This window comes from Myodes glareolus, chromosome 15 (genome assembly GCF_982192425.1).
Source record: "Myodes glareolus chromosome 15, mMyoGla1.1, whole genome shotgun sequence".
Taxonomy (NCBI): domain Eukaryota; kingdom Metazoa; phylum Chordata; class Mammalia; order Rodentia; family Cricetidae; genus Myodes; species Myodes glareolus.
Window position 1 is genome coordinate 24,604,330 of NC_142040.1, and position 20,748 is coordinate 24,625,077.

A 20,748-nucleotide genomic window follows, 5' to 3' on the forward strand; every position below is an offset into this window, starting at 1 on the left:
CAGACAGAGAGAGAGAGAGAGAGAGAGAGAGAGAGAGAGAGAGAATGAGCAAGGCAGCACGCCTGAGGGGCAGGAAAGCAGGCACTGAGACCAGGAAAATAGAAGACACAGTGTAGTTCAGTGATTAAGAACTCAGCTCTGGTGTGCTCATCGCCTGAGATCTTAGTCCTTTAGGTAAATATGGTGCTTACACACGTTAAGCATAGAAACGAGAGTTCCATCACTAACAGGTTCTGTCCCTGGGCCTCAGGACAACTGAACTTTACCCTGTATTTAGAAGGAGTAGCAGGAGACTGGCAGGCTCGGAATTGTTCAGCCTGTGTTGAGGAGGTCAGTGACCCAGACCTGCCCTCTGCTCGCCTGTCTGTAGGCCACTGGGTCACTGTAAGACTGGCCAGTATTGCAGACTGGCCAGACCCTCGGCTACAGTTTCCCTTTGTTCATCTAAACGCCTGGAGCTCAAAATAACCCACGGGAATTTGTAGAGCTTGTTCACTTTTCTCTGTGAATTGGTTTTGCATGTTCTCAGACCCTTTCGTACATGCACCTTCACTACAGCCACAAGAGGGCACTGTTGCTTTATGTAATTCCACTCTGAGGCATCGACGCCACCCTTGTGGTCTTTTCCTGGGTTTGTTGGGTAACAGTATCATTTCTCAGGTGACTAGTAGGTATGAGGAGAAGGAAGGTTTTTGTTTTGTTTTTGGAGACAGGATTTCTCTATGTAACAGAACTGGCTGTCCTGGAACTCACGCTTTAGACCAGGCTGGCCTCGAACTCAGTCCCCTAGACTCTGTCTCCTGAGTGCTGAGAGTAAAAGGTGTGTGCCACCAACGACCAGCTTAGGGGAATTTTTGTTTGTAATACGGCATGCATAAAGAATTTAGGATATGACAAATTATTGAAATTTATATGTGGAATTTTTGAAATAGACAAACTTGTCAAAATACGTTCAGAAAAATCCATCGACGTTCTACCTAGAAAAAAGCACTATCTGAAAAAATCACAACACACCTTTGGTGTTGCCTCAAATTTTTAACATCTTAGGTATCTCAGAAAAGATGCAGAATGAATCAGTGGAGCTTGGGAGAAAGACTGGGCTGTCTCTTCTAGTACAGTGAACCCCTGTGACCCCCAAACATCGCAGAAACACAGGCCTTGTAAAGAAAACTTCTCACACAGTTGTGGCTGTGGAAAGCAGCAAACTATCTTAAATACCTATTTTTGTAGAGTTAATTTTATATTGAAAATATTTTCTTATGATACTCAGGGAAATGTATGAATGTCTCTTTATGTTATCCATGTAGGCACACACATACATACATATGTGAGCTCATAGTCTCTCTTATGTTGCACTTTTCACCTGATGCGTGTGTAAGACAGTGATGAACAACCCTCCCTTTTCATATGATTCATGGTGACTTCAGCCTCCCGTCTGAGGTGTGCTGCACCATTGAGTAAAGTCTGTACTCACAGACGGCTATAAAATCATTTAAATATTCATTCAGAGGTGCAAGGCCTTGGACCACAAAGGTCCCTTCTTCTGGTCCCTTCTTCATGCTGAGACCTGCTCAGAGACTTGGCATCCCGCCCGAGAAGCACAGCATCCAGGCCAAACAAAACCTTCATTTTTCATTGCTTGGCACAACGGTCGATTCTTGAATGTAATTACTTAGAACAAATTAGGAGTTTAGTCCTGGAGCCTTGGGGTACTGAAAAGATTATGGAAAACAGGAGGGGGAAAAATAGTTCAAGATTCCCCGAGGCTGTGTAAGGTCACACCCTACAGACGCCTGGTGCGATTCTGATAGGTACCAGGGAACCCTTATCACACACACCCTGCAAGAGCTTCGGGGCAGGAAACAGGGGCGCCTGTACCCCATATTTGCTCTCTTTTTAGCTAGGCTACATTCTTCTAAAGGCAGCTAGCTGCTTCATTTTACAGAATGAGTTTTAAAAATACTTTTCTTTGCACCAGCTTCTTCTTCTTCTTCTTTTTTTTAAAGGAACAGAGAAAAGAATAATTTTTCTATCACCGGTTGGTTCCAGCACAAAACAGGAAGACAGCATCAATGAAGGACAAAGGACCGGCAGACCCCGCGGGTCTGAGCTTGTATGTATTGCAGATGCCATGTTCCTTCCTGACAAGGAAGCCTGGAACCAATAATCAGAGTGAGTGGAGTACAGCTTAGGGGCAGAGTGAGTTTAGCATGCACAGGGTCCTGAGTCCAATCTCTGGCACCATACTAATACTAATACTAATACTAATAACAATAATAATAATGATATCCTTCCCTGGGGGATAAGAGAGCACATTTGAGGCATGAAGGTGTCCCTTCAATATGATGTGAAGCTGTGGGAAGAAGGGATTTCCGGAAGGATTCAAGTCACCCTTGTCTTTTATTTAGGAGGGTCCCTTGGGAATATGTCAGAGATTATAGAAACACCATTCTCTGTAAACAGTTTCTTCAATCCACATAAAAACAAGCGCATAGCATGCTCACTGTTAGCAAGGTCCCATGGCTCATGTCTTACATATGCCTTTATTTATTTATTTAGCTTTTCTTTTCTTTTCTTTCTTCCTTCCTTTCTTTCTTTTTTTTTTTTCTGAGACAGGGTTTCTCTGCATAGCCCTGATAGTCTTGGAACTTGCTCTGTAGACCAGGCTGGCCTCGAACTCCCAGAGAATTGCCTGTCTCTGCCTTCTGGGATCAAAGGTGTGTGCCCCCATCATCGGACTGAATATGCCCCAGTTTATTTAATCTGTAAGACAATCTCCTCCTCTTGTGTTTTAGCTGAGAAAACTGAACTACTCTGAATGTACCGTCCTCGCCCCCTCAACACTCACTCCACCAGTAAATGTGCACGCAGGAATCCAAGCTGTGTTCTCAAGTTTCTGTCCTCAACTGTCTAACGTCTACACACTGGAACCGAAACGCCGATGTCATTATCTCCCGTGTGGTGGACTACGGTTCTCTTTGTTCCTTTCTGTAGTGTCTACATTTTATCATGCATTGCTTTTGTAATCAGAGAAAATGGCTAAAAAAAAAAAGACTGCTTCAAAACCCTGCTCCTACAACCCACGCCAGTCCACACGGATCACTGTCTTCTAGGGCTTTGAGGAGAAATGCTGTAACTGGACTAGATTCGAAACATACTAAGAGTCGCTGGCTCAGATGCCTCCATCACTCCCCCAAATGTCACTGGAGGCCGGATGAGGTGAGGAAGGCTGAAAGGACGAGGGCATCGCCCACCAATAACAACCCCCATAGAAGAGGCCAATAGGAACAAAGGCAACATGTCCCATGAAACTCTTCACTGAAAACCAAAAGACAAAAGGCAACCGTGCACGAGCAACTGGAAATCAAAATTTAAAAAAACTTATTTTTTAATAACTGATTTGATTCACAAAATATAAAGTAGCATGTGCATTGTACTTTAAGAAACAACTGGAATGCTAAAATATGACCGTACCAATTTCAACAGTCTCAATACTGTCTAGATTTAGCAAAGTCCTGAATACAAATACTAATTTCTTAAAGAGAACAAAGGCAGACGAAAACACAAACGTAATAACAAGAACAAGACTGCCGAGGCCCCTCGTTTTTTCCCAGCAAGCCCTGTGATACCGACCTACTGTGTTCTGAGACCCACTGAGCGCTGACAGTGTTCCTTTCTTGTTAACTATAGCTCAATTCTCCTCTTTTTGAAATAAGAGGACGGCTGACAGGTTCTATGGTCTCTCTCCCTAGGGATGTCGGTAGGCGAAGTGCTGTGGCGGACCGTGCTGGGCCCTTCTGGTCCTCTTTCGGTAATGAAGAACCGACCCCCGCATTCGCTAGTGGCTCTGGTCACCTTCAGGGCCGCCAGTAAGAAAGTACTACCTTGCACAAGCCACAGTCCCTCTGCTAGCTGCCTGCCTTAACAGGTGAGGACAGTAGGCTGCAGAAGCTAAGTCTACTCTCCTTCCCTGGAGAACTGGGCAGGTGACGTCAGCATCCCAGGTCCCACTTCAACCTCTCCCCTTAGGGATTCCCTTTTCCTCCTTCTCTTCCAGACCAGAACGTAGCATCCCTTGCTAGATGTGCACTTCCTAGCATGAATTCCACAGGACGGAAAGAAAAGCACAGATCCTGGGTGTTTCTTACTTTTTGGTGTTGCTGTTACCAAATACTTAAAAAGAAGCAAGGTAAGGGGGAGAGAAGGTTTATTTGGGCTTACAACTTTTAAAAAAAGAAAGCCCACGGTGGGGGAAGGAATAGAGGAGTGTGAGGTGGCTGGTCACAGTGTCTCCAGCAAAGCAGGGAGAGATGAGTGTTTGTGGTCAGCTCATTCCCTCCCCCTCCCCAATTTATTCAGCCCGGAAACCCCAAGCCCATCTTACCTCGCTGTTTACTTTCAGGGTGGGTCTTCCTCAATTGAAACTCTCTGAAAATACCCTCAGAGACATGCCCTGAGGTGTGTCTCCTAGGTGATTCTAAATCCAGTCACATTGACAGCAAAGACTGGCAATCACACCTTGGGTGGGCATTTGGTCCTCTGCCATGTTGACTCTACTGGGCAAGGTTCTCAAAAGCCCCAGCAGGGAATTCCACAGGAAGAAGGGTTGTGCCTTCTCCCTCACACAGATCAAGGAAGTGAGTCTAAGAATAAAGAGGGCCCTTCTGGAATCCCAGCAGGGGACTTGTCTGAATTTGGGTAAGGCTCAGGGAACCTGCAAGAGGCAGGGTGGCAGCTGCTTGGCCCAGTTTAGTCTAATCCCCTGAGCTGTCCAGTCCCTGGTACCATGATTGTACGGTGTTAATTAAATCATTCTCATTATAATTCAGCCCGAGTGTAAATTAGGAATGAATGAAGACAGATTAGGTTTGAAGGCAGCTAATACATTTAACCCCTTGCTGCTGATTTTGCAGCCCTAACAAAATAAGGTTGTTAAGGAAGATAACAAGGCCAAAAGCCTTGGGCACAGCTTCCTAACAGCATTAAAAAACAAAACAAAAACAAAAACCCGGAGACCTTGGCTTAGTGTCCCAAGGCCAGGCAAAGACATTTTCCCAGGGGCCTGCAGGACCAGCCTGACATCCTGAACCAAGCACTGGCTGTTGTACAAAGCAGCCTGGTAACATTTCCTGAGGTGTGACGTCTCAGCTATTGGCTGGGTCTGTTGTGGTTTAGAGCAGTCACAATCCTGAGGAGCGTTTTCTTCCTGTCTGTGTAGAGGGATCACCTTTGTTTCCTGTAAGCAGGGTGATAAGAATGACTTTTCCCATTGGCCGAGAGATGTCATAAAAAATGACATAGTTTGAGTTTCTATGATCATAAATCCACTAACTTGCAAATCACCCACAGCCTTGATAAAGGCATTAGAAGCTGCCCAGCAGCCTGAAGAATTTTCCACACACTGGCTCAAGCAGACCGTTGTTAGTCTGTGGGGATCCAGTTTCTGTGGGTCCTGTTTCTTTCAGTGGTTTCCAGTTTGGATAACCTCCCTAAACAAATTCCGTCACCCCGCCTTGCTTATCTTTCAGTAGCAGATGAAGGGATGTATATATGGTCAGTTCAGGATTTTCCAGGCTGCGATTTTGTTTTCTTGATTTGAAACATTGGAAGTGGCAACATTAGGCAGAAAAGATACATCAGTGGATAGTGGTGGGACTAACTCTTTCAGCCCTGCTTCTCTGCAAAGAGAAGGGAGCCCTACTGTTTCCTTGGTTGTGGAGACTGCTGTTTCCAGGTGGTAGATGCAATAGAAATGATTATCTGTCCTTTGCCAGGGGGCTTCTCCTGGCAAGGTCTCCAGCCAACCAGCTGAGGTATGCACACCTCCTAAGCAGCAACATCGAGGTGGCTCTGGGAGAAAGCTGGGCATATTTTGTCAAAAGAGAAAACGTGTTTACTTCTTAATAGACCATTGCCTCACTAGAAGGCATTAACTGTTGGTCCCCTAAACCAACAGATTTGTGTTTGACTCAAACCCAGATAGATGAAAACAGAAAGAAAGGGGCCAGGAGTTGGCCCTGGTGCCTCTCAAACCGGGCCACACGATACAGAACCGTGTTTTTAAAGACCCGCAACAGCGACCCGCTTCCACCTCCCTCTTTCAGGGCCTGCTCTGCTGTGTGCAGAGTTTCCACTTACTGGGCGCCGTTTTTCTTCTTCTCTCCTCGGGCACCAAGTTCTGCTCGCCTAGCTGGCTCGCTGCTGCCCTCAGGCCTCTGCACCTGCTTCTTACCTCGAATCCCTCGAGCTTTTCTGACTTTGTAAAGAAAAATGGAGCCAAGACTCTGTATCAAAAGATTAAAATAAGAAACAGATTTGAAGAGGCTGCAGTGAGGCTGGCGTGTTAATGCTAAGAAAGGACTTAAGAGGGCACTGTCTTTCTTTGCGATGAGCAAAATTTATCAGCCCGAATAATAGCCAGAAGTAGAGCTGGGATAAAAAACCGACCGTACTGGTTTTAGCAGTCTGTGGTCTCAGGAAGCGCCATGTGGAGCCTCCTTAGCCGATTTAAACCATTGTTACGCCTGGTGTTTTAAGGAAGAACGCGCGCGCGCGCGCGCGGGTGGTGGTGGTGGTGGTGGTGTATTAAAGTCGATCTCCTGTCTGGGCCACTATTGAGGGGGTGCAGATCCCCAGCCAGGCAATTCACATCTCCCAAGACCTCTTTTTCCTCACCTGTATAATAAAGGTTTGGACCAATAATCTATACTGCTCGTCCCTAGACTCTATATTAAATACGGAATAAAAGCCAACGCAAAGGGGCGTTTTAGCTCCCATCCAAAATACAAACCCCTGGCACAGAAGCCAAGAGTGAGGGTCAGAATCAGGGGTCGCCACGTGAATTTCTTCTTTTTGGATAGCTTTCCCTTCTTTGCCAGGCTCTCAAGGCTGTGTGTGTGTGTGTGTGTGTGTGTGTTGGGGTTACTTCTTGACTCAACTCCAAACACCACCAACCTACAAAAAACAGGAAAGGCTAAGTCTCTAAGGTGACTTCTCCCCAAAGGAAGGCGGCGGTGTGGCTGCTTCTTTGAATCTAGCGGCCCTGGTGATTGGTTGCGAAACACGTGGGCCCGCAGAATTGAGCCTGAGTTGCAGCGGCTCCAGCACCGCGTGGGGCAGAGTCCAGCTTGGGGTGGGGAGGTACGACACCCGGCAAGTGCCTGGAGTTGGAGTCTGGCCCCCTGCCAGCAAGTAAGCCCACGTCCCACTTGCGCGACCTGCAGCGTCGCCAGGGTCCAGACTTGGGCTTCTACCCTTGCCCCGTGGGTAGTAGGTTCTGCCTGCAGCTGGGATGTCCAGCCCAGTGAATGGCTACACGCGCCGATGCTGCGGAACCCCAGCTTGGCCCTGGGCCACTAAACTGAGCATCCCATGAACACCGGCACCACTGAACCCACAGTTCAGGGCTGCTTTCCCCTGCGGGGGCGCTCCCCAAATCCCGAGCTAGCCTTGAATTAGGTTGACCCAAAGAGGCAAAAACCATCGGAGCCCCTCAAACTTATTTTCTGCACAGTCCCCGGAGGCTGCAGCTGCCCGGAGCTGAGCCAAGGCGTCCGCTTTGTCTCCGAGCACTCCCCGCCCCCTCCCCCCCCCCCCCCCCCCGCTTCCTCTCCCGATAACTCCCCCTACAGCTCTTTCCCCAGCACCACCCGCTCCTGACGGCTCTGTGGACGCGCTTCCTCCCTCCCCCCTCCCCGACGAATCTCTTTGCATACGCGCCCCCTCCCGGGCGGACGCGCAACTTATAGCCCGGTGCGCGTTGGCCCGGCTCAGTACGCTCCTGCAGCCTCTGCTCTAGGCGCACGACGAAGGCGCTGCAGAGACCCAGAGCAGACGCCAGGCGGCCGTCCGCACTCACGCCGCAGCTTCGCTCCCTCCCTCCCCCAGTGCTCAGCCCGCCTTCCTCCGCCGCGCGGCCGCCGCAGGCTCACTCTCCCCTGGCTAGGCGAGCGCCCGGCAGACGCTTGGCCCGGCCGGGGCGCCAGGTCCGCAGCTGCAGATCCGGAGGCCGAGGCGAGCTGCCTGCCAGAGCCAACCCGGGAGCCACTACCCCCGGCGCAGTCGCCTCTCCTCCCGGCACTCCTTTCTCCCTGGTGATCGCCACCTTTTCCTGAGACCGAGACGCCCTCCGTTGGCTCCCTGCGGGTGACCGAGGCAAGAACCCTAGCTGGTTGTGTGCGGAGGCCAGTCGCCTACTGCTGTAAGTTTCCCCTGCAGCCCCAGACCTGTTGCGGGCGCCCGGATTTCAGGGGCGGGCCGGCCGCGGGGTGTGCTTGCGAACAACTAGCCGGCGCCGGCCACCCTGCCGGTGGCTTAAGCCCAGGAACTACTCTCGGGGCAGAACTGTCGCCAGAGCAGGATCGCGCTGAGGGAGCGACGTGCCTCCCCTCCGCGGTGTAACGCCCGGGCAAGTCTCAGGGACTGCGAGGAGCCGAGTTGGGGGATAATATCATGCCGGCTCCCTGCAGCCTCCAGACAGTCCAGCGCGTGGGATCGGTTCCCTGTGGTGCACTGTTGTCGGCTCCGGGGACGGTGTGGCCCACGTGCAGACCTCCTCATGGGGGCATTTGTTTGCAGCCAAATGAATGAAAACTGGTTCCTGAAAAACTAGTTTCTTCTCCCGCAAGCTTTTGCCTTTTAGAGTGACATTATTATTTTCAAAGGCTAGGAATTGGTGGGCGGGGTAAAGATGAAACGGTGAACTTGGACGTGTAATTTGGTGTCGCCCTCAGTGACACGTCCAGCGTGTTAAATAGCGTTGCAAATGTTGTAGGGGGTTGTGTGGCGAAGGACTATTTTTGTAAATGTCTTTATAGTGTCGTTCCATTGTTGTCAATAATATGAGTCCTTGAGAACATCTGCCTGGGTACTTTTCTCGTGGGATTGAGATCAGGCTTAAAGCCCGGGGAGAGCCGGAGGTGCTCAAAGTGTTGGAGGCAGACAGCCAGCCTGCGTGTAAGCCACAGTAAGTGAACCGAAGTTACTGAACTAGGAGCCCTTTTGATGTTCACAGTAATAGCAGTCTTTCTCTGCTTTCTTTGTAGACGCGAGTTAAGTATATGTGTGCATTTTCTTGGCCATTTCCTTAGCGTGCAAGTTTATGTCTTTGGGGGCTTAAAAAATGTTGGGAAGAATGAATGATTAATTTTATGTTGAAGGTGTGTTTAGTAACTGTATAAATGACTTCTGTGGATATTTCACTGTTTGCATAATTCTGAACCAGAAGGCAAGTTCCTTCCCTCACGCCTTCAAGTCTACCTTTTGTTTTAATCATATATGGTTACAAGATGTGAGATTGTGACAGTGACGTGCTTTCCAGTGGGATGGGATCCAGGATGACAGGGTGCACAATTCCTCCTTGCTTTCTGGGGAGACCTTGAAAACACAGCAGGTAAACACAGGATGCAGAGTCTTGTGCATCTTGTATCCTAAGGTCTTCTGGACAAACTGTTTTCTTAAGCATACACCTGGTTGTGGATGTTGTTTTATGCCACCCTGAATCTCCTGTTAATGGACATGTGCTGTGGCCCAGTGGGATTCCAGCCCAGCCGCCAAGCACTTAGTTGCTTATATTCCTTTCTTGGCTCTTAGCCAGAGAGGAGGCGGCTTCCTGAGACTAGGCAGTCTCTTAGAGGTTTGGGCTTAAAATCTTCCTCAAAATAACTCAAGTCAGAACGCTTTCATTTAAATAGCATCCGCAGTGGTAAAGCATGCAGGTTTCAAGTGCGTGCATTCTTAGAGGATCCCTCCACCGGGCCATTCTTTAGAACTTTTTACAGTGACTCAAGATGGACAGGAGATAGACCCTTAGCTGGGGGCGGGGGCGGGGGGGGGCAATTAGTCTTTCTTTACCACCTTCCCATCCACTGGAAATTTCTGGGTGCTTTGCCTAGACTTTGTAACACTGGAGCTTTGTAACTCTGAAGCTAAGTTGGTTCTCTTTCGCCTTGTTTACCCAACCTGAGAAGTAACATTCCCAAACCAGAGGAAAACAAGTTACATCACCTAAAGATATGGGCCTCAAGGGTCAAAGGCATGTCAGACACCTACCTTTGTTATTTTCTGTGCCAGCTTTCCCAGCTGGTGGGGGAAATTGCAGTTCTAGCTCGGGAATCTGGCAAGTCATTTACGTTTATTAATAATTCCTGGAGTATAAATTAAAAAAATAAATATCTGGATGACCAGAGGGAAAACAATCGGTTTCAGCTGTGTTGTTAAGTTCTGGCTGTTTGCATCAGAAAAGATACTGTAGCCAACTGCATATACCATCCCCTCCTGGCATAAACAACCTCCCCTGGAATCCCCAGGGGGCAGGTCCTTAAGGCTTTATAGTCTTTAAAGCGGTTGAGTGGTACTGTCAGAACTGTCAGAAGCAGGAGTTAATTCCAGTTTTCCAGATGGACGGTGGACATTTTCTAAATTATTGCTAACTATTTTTCTGTCATAGCAGATACCTAAAAAGATAGCATTCGATTCCACTGATGCTGATTTTGATACTTAGGAAAGCGCTGTGGTCGGCCTTGCATGAACAATGGTTAAAATAACACACAGGGGCACATGAATGTCACACACACACACACACACACACACACACACACACACAGTCCGCCCCTGTGTGCTTTTGAATTTACATAAAGCGGTGTTTGCAGTTTGAGCTCCCAGTATGCAGGTGCAGCATTTGCAGGTACCTAACTGCCCTGGTGATGGAGTGTTTAGTCAAAGGGGGTGGGTGCATCCTTTGTTCTTGTGATGGCTTTCGGCTTTCCAAGGATTGGTATAGAGCAGGAAGAGCAGAAAAACAACGTGAGCTGCCTACTCGAAATATTCTTCCTTTTATGTGCCAAAGTGTCATTCTGGAATCTGTCCAGGTTCAGAAAGGTGGGTGGTAATTGTGGCCAGAATTTCTTCTGTGCTTTCACTGAGGTCTGCTGATCAATGTATGGAAATATTTATATTCTCGTGCATTTAGGGCTGTCTAGTTAGCTGTCTATTTAACCTTCGCATAAAGATCTGACTACTTCAGGAGTCGTATATATATATATATACATATATATGTATATGTATACACACACACACACACACACACACACGTGCAGAGTTTAAATCTTACCAAAGGAATTCTTAATAGAATTTCTAATTAGTAGGTGTTTGTTTTACACATGGCTTTATGCTGCATAGGGCATTAAAGCTGGTGCCCTCCTGACGTTCTTGGCATCATGAGAGCGGGAAGCTTGGCATTTTAAGCGGCCTGTAGTGAATCAGCTGGCCTGGCGCTGGGCTTCCCTCAGCTTCTGCTGAGTTCCATTCTGGCAGTCAGGTTTTCCAAGATAAACCTGCTTTTAAGCCATGCCCCCAACCCCACCAACAACCTGGTATGGTTCAAATAGCTCAACAGTACCACAAGTTCTCTTTGGCTTTGTTCTAGAATGGTCATCCCCTCCTCCGAACAGTAGGTAGCAGGACTAACAAGGCTCTTGTTTTCTTTGTCTAAGTGATTGTTGCTTTTGTGCCACTGCTGGGAACATCAAGAGCTTCCCCGTTCAATGGTTTTGTTTTGTTTTCTTTCAGGAGTTGAAACAAGATGTCAGTCAGCGTGCATGAGAACCGCAAGTCCAGGGCCAGCAGTGGCTCCATCAATATCTACCTGTTTCATAAGTCTTCCTATGCCGACAGTGTCCTCACTCACTTGAACCTTCTGCGGCAGCAGCGGCTCTTCACCGATGTCCTTCTCCATGCGGGAAACAGGACCTTCCCTTGCCACCGGGCCGTGCTGGCTGCATGCAGCCGCTACTTTGAAGCCATGTTCAGTGGTGGCCTGAAAGAGAGCCAGGACAGCGAAGTCAACTTCGACAATTCCATCCACCCAGAAGTCTTAGAACTGCTTCTCGACTACGCCTACTCCTCCCGGGTCATCATCAATGAAGAAAATGCCGAGTCGCTCCTGGAAGCTGGTGACATGCTGGAGTTCCAGGACATCCGAGACGCATGTGCAGAATTTTTGGAAAAAAACCTGCATCCCACCAACTGCCTGGGTATGCTGCTGCTGTCCGATGCCCACCAGTGCACCAAGCTGTATGAACTCTCCTGGAGAATGTGCCTCAGCAATTTCCAGACCATTCGGAAGAACGAAGATTTCCTGCAGCTGCCCCAGGATATGGTTGTGCAGCTCCTGTCCAGTGAAGAGCTGGAGACGGAAGACGAAAGGCTTGTGTACGAGTCTGCCATGAACTGGATTAGCTATGACCTGAAGAAGCGCTACTGCTACCTCCCGGAGCTGTTGCAGACCGTGAGGCTGGCCCTCCTCCCTGCCATCTATCTCATGGAGAACGTGGCCATGGAGGAGCTCATCACCAAGCAGAGGAAGAGTAAGGAGATTGTGGAAGAGGCCATCCGGTGCAAGCTGAAAATCTTGCAGAACGATGGCGTGGTGACCAGCCTCTGCGCCCGCCCTCGGAAAACGGGCCACGCCCTCTTCCTCCTAGGAGGACAGACTTTCATGTGTGACAAACTGTACTTGGTAGACCAGAAGGCTAAAGAAATCATCCCCAAGGCCGACATTCCCAGCCCGAGGAAAGAGTTCAGTGCGTGCGCAATTGGCTGCAAAGTGTACATTACTGGGGGGCGGGGATCCGAAAATGGAGTCTCAAAAGATGTCTGGGTTTACGATACCCTGCACGAGGAGTGGTCCAAGGCTGCCCCTATGCTGGTGGCCAGGTTCGGTCATGGGTCTGCTGAACTGAAGCACTGCCTGTATGTGGTCGGTGGGCACACTGCTGCCACTGGCTGCCTCCCAGCCTCCCCCTCAGTCTCTCTAAAGCAAGTAGAACATTACGACCCCACGACCAACAAATGGACCATGGTTGCCCCGCTCCGAGAAGGCGTCAGCAATGCTGCTGTAGTGAGCGCCAAACTCAAGCTGTTTGCTTTCGGAGGTACCAGCGTGAGTCATGACAAGCTTCCCAAAGTTCAGTGTTACGATCAGTGTGAGAACAGGTGGACGGTGCCGGCCACCTGTCCCCAGCCCTGGCGTTACACAGCGGCAGCTGTGCTGGGGAACCAGATCTTTATTATGGGCGGCGATACAGAGTTCTCTGCCTGCTCTGCTTACAAATTCAATAGTGAGACTTACCAATGGACCAAGGTGGGCGACGTGACAGCCAAGCGCATGAGCTGCCACGCCGTGGCCTCCGGGAACAAGCTTTATGTAGTGGGAGGCTACTTCGGCATCCAGCGCTGCAAGACTTTGGACTGTTACGATCCGACTTTGGATGTGTGGAACAGCATCACCACTGTCCCGTACTCCCTGATCCCCACCGCGTTCGTCAGCACCTGGAAACATCTGCCTTCTTAACGCAGAGCTTCCTAGAGGAAGCACGCATGAGGTAAGAAGGCGCAGCTGGAGACGGAAGCGTGCGTTTCAGCAGGGTAGCCTGAATTCAGAGGATGGGAAGTGAGAGGTGCTGCTGTTTTCCTATGCTAAGTTGCATAGGAACCGAAAACAAAAGGTTTTGCGCTCCTACAGTAATACCTGGCCGCGTTGGCCATCACTGCAACCCCCTGTCGACAGAAACCAGCGACTCTCAGCCATCACGGAGCCTCGGAATCTCCTAAAGAGATTTTCAGAAACTACCCGTTCTAGAGATATTGTTTGGTTTGGTCCAGGTGGATTCCAAGCCTCGGTGCTTTAAATGATTTACTTAGTTTTACTTTAAATGTGTTGGTGTTTTGCCTGCCTGCATGTCTGTGTGAGGGTGTCCCCTGGAACTGGAGCTACAGACAGTTGTGAGCTGTCATGTAAGTGCTGGGAATCGAACCCGGGTCGCCTGGAAAAGCAACCAGTGCCCTTAATGGCTGATCCATCTCTCCAGCACTGCATTATTACTTTAAAATTTTCCAGTAGAATCTGGCCAGGTTGGGAATCTCAGACATTCATTGGTAATTCCAGTTAGTGGCTGTGAGATAATGCATTGTGTTCCTAGAACAGGACCCTGTGCTTCACGCAGGCATCCTTTTGATGCTCAGAACAACCCCTGGATGCTATCACTAACCTCCCTAGGCAGGTGAACAAATCTGATACCTATGGAGTCTTAACTAATAAATTGCCCACTGTCATAGACTTCAGCAGGTAGGCTAGCTAGTCAAGGAATCCCCTGGGGTAGTCTGTCTCCAGAGAACAAACCCTTGAGTATACAATCAAGATGCTACCTGATAAACTTGAACTTCATCTTTGTATCATCCCTGAGATACTGGGTTGACCTTTCTGTACTTAATAGACTTTAAAAAATATTGCTTCATGTGTTTCCTATTTTATCGACTCCAAAATTGTGTATTTGCTTATTTAAAATGCCCCCCTCCCCAATACACCTCTCTCTTGAGAGCACTGTTAACTTTGGAGGACGGTCTAGGTTGTTCTCACAAAAGGTGGAGTTTTCTGTAGATATAGTCAGCCCCCTAAGCTTCCCCACCTGCATCCTCTCAGTTATTCAGTCCACCTGACCCTATTGCGGGGACCAACAAAAGCTGCAGCCTGTGTCATTGATGTGAGCATGCAGTGGTTGTCTTGTGTACATAGAGCCTGTTACACTCGGCTCCAATAATGAGTCAGCCTACACGGTTCGGTGTCACTGTGGCTGCTTGGCTCCTGTGAAGCATCCTCAGGACCAACCCAGGAATTGCCTCAGCTTGTGTGTGTGTGTGTGTGTGTGTGTGTGTGTGTGTGTCTTACTTAGTTGGTTCTATTACTGTTATAAACACCATGACCAAAAGCAAATTGGGGCGGAGCGAGAGGGCTTATTTCATCTGTACATATTATTGGGTCACAGCCCATCACCGAGGGAGGGAAGTCAAGGCTAGAACTGCAAGGCAGTAAACCCAAAGGCAGGGGTTGAAGCAGAGGCCACAGAGGAGTTTTTACTGTCTTGCCCCCTTAGCTTGCTCAGCCTGCTTTCACCCCCAGGACCACCTCAGAGGTAGTACCACCTTCAGTGACCCTCCTACTTCGTCCATTAATCCAGGAAAGCCTGTGGGTGGCTTTAATTGAGGTCCCCGCCTCTCAAATGACTTTAGCTTTTGTCAAGCTGACAAAATAACAACAATAACAAAAACAAACCAAACTGAAACTGGCTTAACAGAGGCACTAGGGACATGCCACCTTGTTTGGGTGATTCCTGGGCTCACTATTAAGTGTAAGGGGAAAAGAATAATGCCATCGTGAAGGAGCCGCGAACAAAGTCATCACCAGAGAACTTTTGGCTCTGCTTTTCTTAGGGTGCCGCACACCTTCAAAGGGGCTTTTGAAAGGAAAACGGGACCTGAGAGTGGTTGTAAGATCAACAGAAGGGGCTTCATCTTATTTGCCTTCCTTTCCCCACCTTTCAGTTTTCGAGACAGGGTACGTCTGTCTGTCCTGGAACTTGCTCTGTAGACCAGACTGGCCCCAAACTCAACAGAGATCCACCTGCCTCTGCCTCTTGAGTGCTGGGGTTAAAGGCCACCACGGCCTGGTTTCTTTCCCCACCTTTAATAGCTCACTGATAAGCACCGAAATTGGTCTCTCTTTCACATTTCATCATCGTTTCCAACCTTTGGCTGGCTCCTCCAGCCTGTCCCAGCCAGCAAGGCCGTGTTCCCTGGGCTTGAGATTCCTGCAGAGGAGCAGAAAGCTCCTGTGAGGAGCCATCTATACCCACAGCAGCCCACACCAGACTGGTTTTTGCAGGCTTGCTGGCATCTCAGTAATCCAGAATAAACAAACGTTCTGCAAGTGGTTATTTCGCTTGAGATACGGTTGCGTGACTCAACTCTCAAGCAGGTCTGAAGAACCTCCTAGGCAAAAAGCGCTAATTAACAGACTCAAAATTAAGAGTTAGCCCAGAACTGACTGTATGTGCAGTAGACCTGGAAAAATAGCCAGGGATGGTGGCAGCATGTGAGAAATGGCTGCCGGGAGACTGGGAAGCAAGGGATTGCAGGCTAGGCAAGCCGAGGGGGCACAGTGTCCTTATGTTAGATCCATCTGGCCTTATGCTTACTTTTTTGTTAAGCGAGTGATTTTAACCACAGTGTGGAGAAAACACCGCAGTTCAGAAAGGTGGGTGTTGAAAGCAGCCTGGTCTAGCCCCAACACCAGCCAATATTACAGGCTTTTCCTGTAGTAAGACCTTGCTCTGATCTGGCCGGAGTTCAGGCTGTATGTCCTGGGGACATTCCGTTCCTTTGATTATCAGCTGTTTGTCATTTCTGTTCAGTTCGGGTTCCCTTTTTTCCAGCCCAGAGTGAATGCGTTAAAGTATTTGAACTAATCGCTCGCTTCCGGTCCCTGGGAACCAGAGCAAACAGAGCGATCGGTGTGTTACATGGGAAACAGCAGCCTCCACCCTTGGTACCCTGGGCAGGAGAAGCCAAGCACATAAAACCTGAACTTGACAGATAATTCCCTGCTCTTAAAGGGTGACGTGAGCCCCTGGTCAAAGCTGCGCTTTCAGTTTCCAATGGGGAGGCTTAAATTTCTGAAGCTTACTGTACACAAGATGGAGTTACAAACACTTAGAGGTGGGGGGAATGAGAGTCAGACCCTCTTTTTTGGGTGTCAGCACAGACTTCCAGTCAGAAAACCTATCCACCAAGGAGATTTTAACCGTCCCCTGCTGCCCAGACAAAAATTCTTATTTTCCTGTAATTTCTGCGGTGTCTTATGGTCCCTGCCTGATAGGATGTGGAATTCCATTTGCTTTGTTTCTGCCTTGTGAATTTGCCCCCTCTTAATTTCTGTGCAAGTATGTCTTGAGATGTTCCACATTACATTATTCCTAATGTGGCTATACAGGTTGCAGGGAGGCGGGGCTCAGGGATGACACCGAGGGCTAAGGAATGTCTTGAAGGCTTGAATCACTGTTAGACCACAGCCAAAGGAAACAGCTAGGGGCTGACTCACATTTCTGAAGACACATAAGCCAAAGAGAAGAATTTGTCATTAATGAGTGGCCCTGCCAAAACTCCCTTTGTCTGTGCTTGTAGTTGGAGCTCCAGTGAGTGGCGGGGATGCATTTTTAACTGACCAGCTTTGAGGTCTGAAAAGTGTAACTTGGATTCTTTATGATCAGTGGGCTTAGGGGCTTATCTTCCTCCCTTGATGGCCCAGAGACTGTATCACAGTAGGCTCCCTTTCCAAGCATTGAAAGCAGAAGACGGTCATGTGTAGGCTTGACTTTGAACATACTCAAGTTTAAGAAAGACACCATTTGTTTTTTAATGCTTTTTTAATTACTAATTTATTTGTAGTCTTATGTACATTGGTGTTTTGCCTGCGTGTGCCTGTGAGAGAGGGTGTCAGACCCCCTAGAACTGGAGCTGCCATGTGGGTGCTGGGAATTGAACCCAGGTCCTCTGGAAGAACAGCCAGTGTTCCGGCCATCTCTCCAGCCTTGGACACCATTGTTTTGTGGGCCGTCCATCGTCGTGTTTACTAACCTGCCAAGCGTGCACATTTTCTATTGGACTTGTAATTCCCACCTTCAGGCATGCCGTTGCTCAGCTTAGCCCTGAGTCTAAATTGTGTGCTAATGAGCAAATATCTTAAACCATGACGTATCACAAATTGTTCATACCTTTGTGTTTTGTTTTTTGTTGTAGCTCACTCTTGACGCATGGTGAGACGATACGAGGTTTCTGCTTTGGAGAAGCCCAAGTTTTAATGAAGAGAAAGAAAAACAGGAGAAGTTGCCACAAGACTCCTCGAATACCATCGGCTGCACCTTGTGAAGGCTCTTTTAAGTGGACATGAAGGAAGGGGTGGGGGAGGGGGGTGGGATTTTTTTTTTTCTTCAATGCAAGTAGCACATGGTTTAAATATGAATGACAGAGCTTGTGATCTAGTCCTTGTCTGGTAATTGTGGATTAATGTCAGCGTTAATCAGCTCCTCAAAGGGAGAGAAAAGCTGGGCTTTTCCCTTGCTGTAGCTCATTCAGCGTTTGATTTCCATGGCTCCACCATTTATGTGCAAGATTTGAAATGGTTGTCAGCTTCCTCTGAGGACCGGGCTTGAAGCCTCCGTGCCAGCTGCTGTTGGAGACCCAAAGCCAAGCATGGGTCAGGAGGGAAGCTGGCCTGGCTGACTGAAGAATGGGAACCCCAGGACTTTCCACTCATCTCAAAAGGGGTTACGGTCCCCCCGGAACGCCTCTGAACAATGGGGACATTGTTGGTAGCCGTTTGGTAGATGCTCTTCGCTATTTATAGGTGACTTTAACCCTTGTCTTGGCTGTTAAGAAATGTGTTCTAGATTTAGCTATTTATTGTTTGCGGCCTGCATGCTGGAACAGAGCTTCCGTTGTCTTCACGTGGATGGGCGTGTGTGGACGGTCGTATGTTTTGCACATTTTGTGGTTGTTGATGTGCTTTGCTGCACAAAACGAAAAAAAAAAAAGAAAAAAAAACTTTGGGGCTATAATTTGGAGGATAAGTAGAGGGTGGGTGGGGGAGGGGTGCATTTTTGAAATGTTGGGACAGAGACAGATTCCGAGATAGAAACTCAAATTACATCCCAGAGACAGAGAAACCACAAAGTCACCGTAACTAGACCACCCTTTACTGGGGTTTCACGGTCACACTGATGGCAGGTCTCACAAGAGCAGGCTATTGGTCTGTCCTCCTTCCTCCTGTCTCATTTCCCCAACTTTGGTCTTGGCTGCTGACACGTGGAAAGGACCAAATTACTTTATAGTATTTCCCCCATGTGTGTGCTACCCTCAAACCCTGGGGAGAGTCTGCAGACCAGTTCTGTATATAGGGCACAGGTGAAGACATTGCCCAAAGTTTGTTTATTTATTTATCTATTTATTTACGCTAGGTGGAGAACAACACCAATGGGGGACAAACTATAATGTATCTGATGTAAACAAACTCTGACCACGTTGCTCCCCCTATGCGGGGCTCTTGGACATTGAGCTACAAAGTACTCTATTTTCCCAGAAAAACGTCCAGTTTGATACAATGTACGCTTCCGTGTTCATCCTTGGATACTTAGGTACATAGAAGTGACATTTGGTCACACCGTACCAAGGAGTGTAAAGGGTGGCCTGTGGCGAGGTCTTCCGCTTCTGTTGGGATCATTTGTGAATACATTCTGTGCTCCTCCAAATGCTTGTTTACTAAATGTGCAGTGGTAGGTATTAGTGCTAGGCTGCCCTGGGCCCTTCCCCAGGTGTCTGGGGAAGAGCAGAACTTGCAACTAACTCTGCCTGTTTTGATCCCTATTTCTCAGTGCTGTATTTAAAAAAAAAAAATAGGAGTTAAGACAGATAAACCGCCTTTACATTGTGAGTGTTTGCCTTGTCTAATGACAGATAATTCCATAACATTTCCCTCCACCTTAGTACTTTAGGCTAATTGTACACGTCTGTGTGTGCCATGAGTAAGTGGACTGTAATAGGACCAAAATAAAACAAATGAGCCGTTGGAACGAGAGCTTCGCAGACCGTTCCGGCATCAGTTCCTGGTCCGCAGATGTGCTATTCTAAGCAGTGTAAGTGTCTGATTGTACCCTGGTGGCATGGTCAGTGTCCGTCCTGTAGCTGTCTCAGCTCCGTAGTTTACGATGCAAATCTGTCTCAAGATCTGCGTGTCGCTGCTGCTTCTGAGAGCAGGGAGAATTTTCTGCAGCTGTTTCAAAGTTGTGGCCTGTCCTTGAGTCTTCTATTAATTACTGTGTGAGCCAGAGGGAGCTACACCGCAAGGGTGGGCCCCCACTGGCAAGGGAAACTTTCTAGACTCCCGCTCTTTTAATTGATGTAGGCATTTGGGCTTGCTACTTGACCGTTCTCACCCTGTGAAACGTCCCCCACTTTGAAGCAAATACAATTCACAGCGCAGTACACACAAAGACCCTGGCGCAAGACAGGGGAGGTTCTTCTTAGTTTGTGAGCTGGTTGCCGTAGAAACGGATAACAAAGGGCGGCCTTCCACTTCTGGTATAATGGTGGAGCCCCTTTTCTCAGGCTTGACACCTGTCTGAATAAGAGTGATTAGAGCCGCATAATATCCCTCTTTTGGCTGTTGAATATGTGGTTCACGTACCAAACTCTGTAGAAGTTAGGAAAATGTTCGTGTTTGTATGTTCTTGTTTGCTACTACTACATTTTTTGAGGTTTTGTAAAACTGTTATTTTTTTTTCACGATGTGAAACTGAAGGTCAATAAATTATTAGAGATTTTCTCTTCATTCTGTGTGTGAGTTTTTATTTGATAGCAATATGATTTTAAACATTGGAAATGTACTTTCTCAGTTAATCAAAATGGAGGTCATGTCCAGTGTTCTGAATGTTTCGTTCACCATTCAGCACCTGTGTTTATGACAGTAGTTTTGCACATGAGAATCCCCTCTCTCTCCCTCTCTCTCTGTCTCTGTCTCTCTGTCTCTGTCTCTCTGTCTCTGTCTCTCTCTCTCTCTCTCTCTATCACCCTAACCCTAGCTGGCTTGTAAACTCTTCAGTGTAGACAAGGCTGACCTGGAACTCCACGCGTCCTGTCTGCCCCTGAGTGCTAGGATTATGCGTCCAATCTCTTTCATCATAAGTGGACTGTACAATCTTCATAATAGAATCTAGACTTTGTTTCTTGGTGGGTTCTACTTTGTAAGAGCACTCTTACAGGAAGGGTTGGGGCCTGGTTCTCCCTACCTGCGGACGCTGACTTAGAGACTACTTGAAGAGTGTGTTCATCCTCCGTAAGCGGGTAGAGGAAGCCTTGTGG

The 20,748-nt window shown here is 48.2% G+C and overlaps 1 protein-coding gene and 1 long non-coding RNA gene across 4 annotated transcripts; both read left to right on the plus strand.

Annotated features, from left to right (window-relative positions):
- The first annotated feature begins 1,857 nt into the window (after positions 1 to 1,857).
- On the plus strand, positions 1,858 to 3,483 carry LOC125405162 (uncharacterized). The gene is made up of 2 exons (XR_007233487.3): positions 1,858 to 2,172; positions 2,796 to 3,483. It is a non-coding gene; the product is annotated as an uncharacterized LOC125405162 (long non-coding RNA).
- Positions 3,484 to 7,763: 4,280 nt separating this feature from the next.
- On the plus strand, positions 7,764 to 20,218 carry Enc1 (ectodermal-neural cortex 1). 3 transcript variants are annotated; one of them, XM_048441522.3, is made up of 3 exons: positions 7,764 to 8,200; positions 11,569 to 13,382; positions 17,632 to 20,218. In XM_048441522.3, exon 2 carries the CDS (start codon positions 11,582 to 11,584, stop codon positions 13,349 to 13,351), a length of 1,770 nt encoding a protein of 589 aa, XP_048297479.1. In that variant the 5' UTR covers positions 7,764 to 8,200; positions 11,569 to 11,581; the 3' UTR covers positions 13,352 to 13,382; positions 17,632 to 20,218. The 3 variants fall into 3 exon arrangements, with proteins under 3 accessions (XP_048297479.1, XP_048297480.1, XP_085532952.1); XM_048441523.3 differs by lacking the exon at positions 7,764 to 8,200 and adding an exon at positions 8,806 to 8,965; XM_085676826.2 differs by lacking the exon at positions 7,764 to 8,200 and adding an exon at positions 10,748 to 10,878.
- Positions 20,219 to 20,748: the final 530 nt, after the last annotated feature.

Excerpts from the sequence above, each read along its gene's own strand:
- Enc1 (XM_048441522.3), top strand. The coding sequence starts at position 11,582 with ATGTCAGTCAGCGTGCATGAGAACCGCAAGTCCAGGGCCAGCAGTGGC.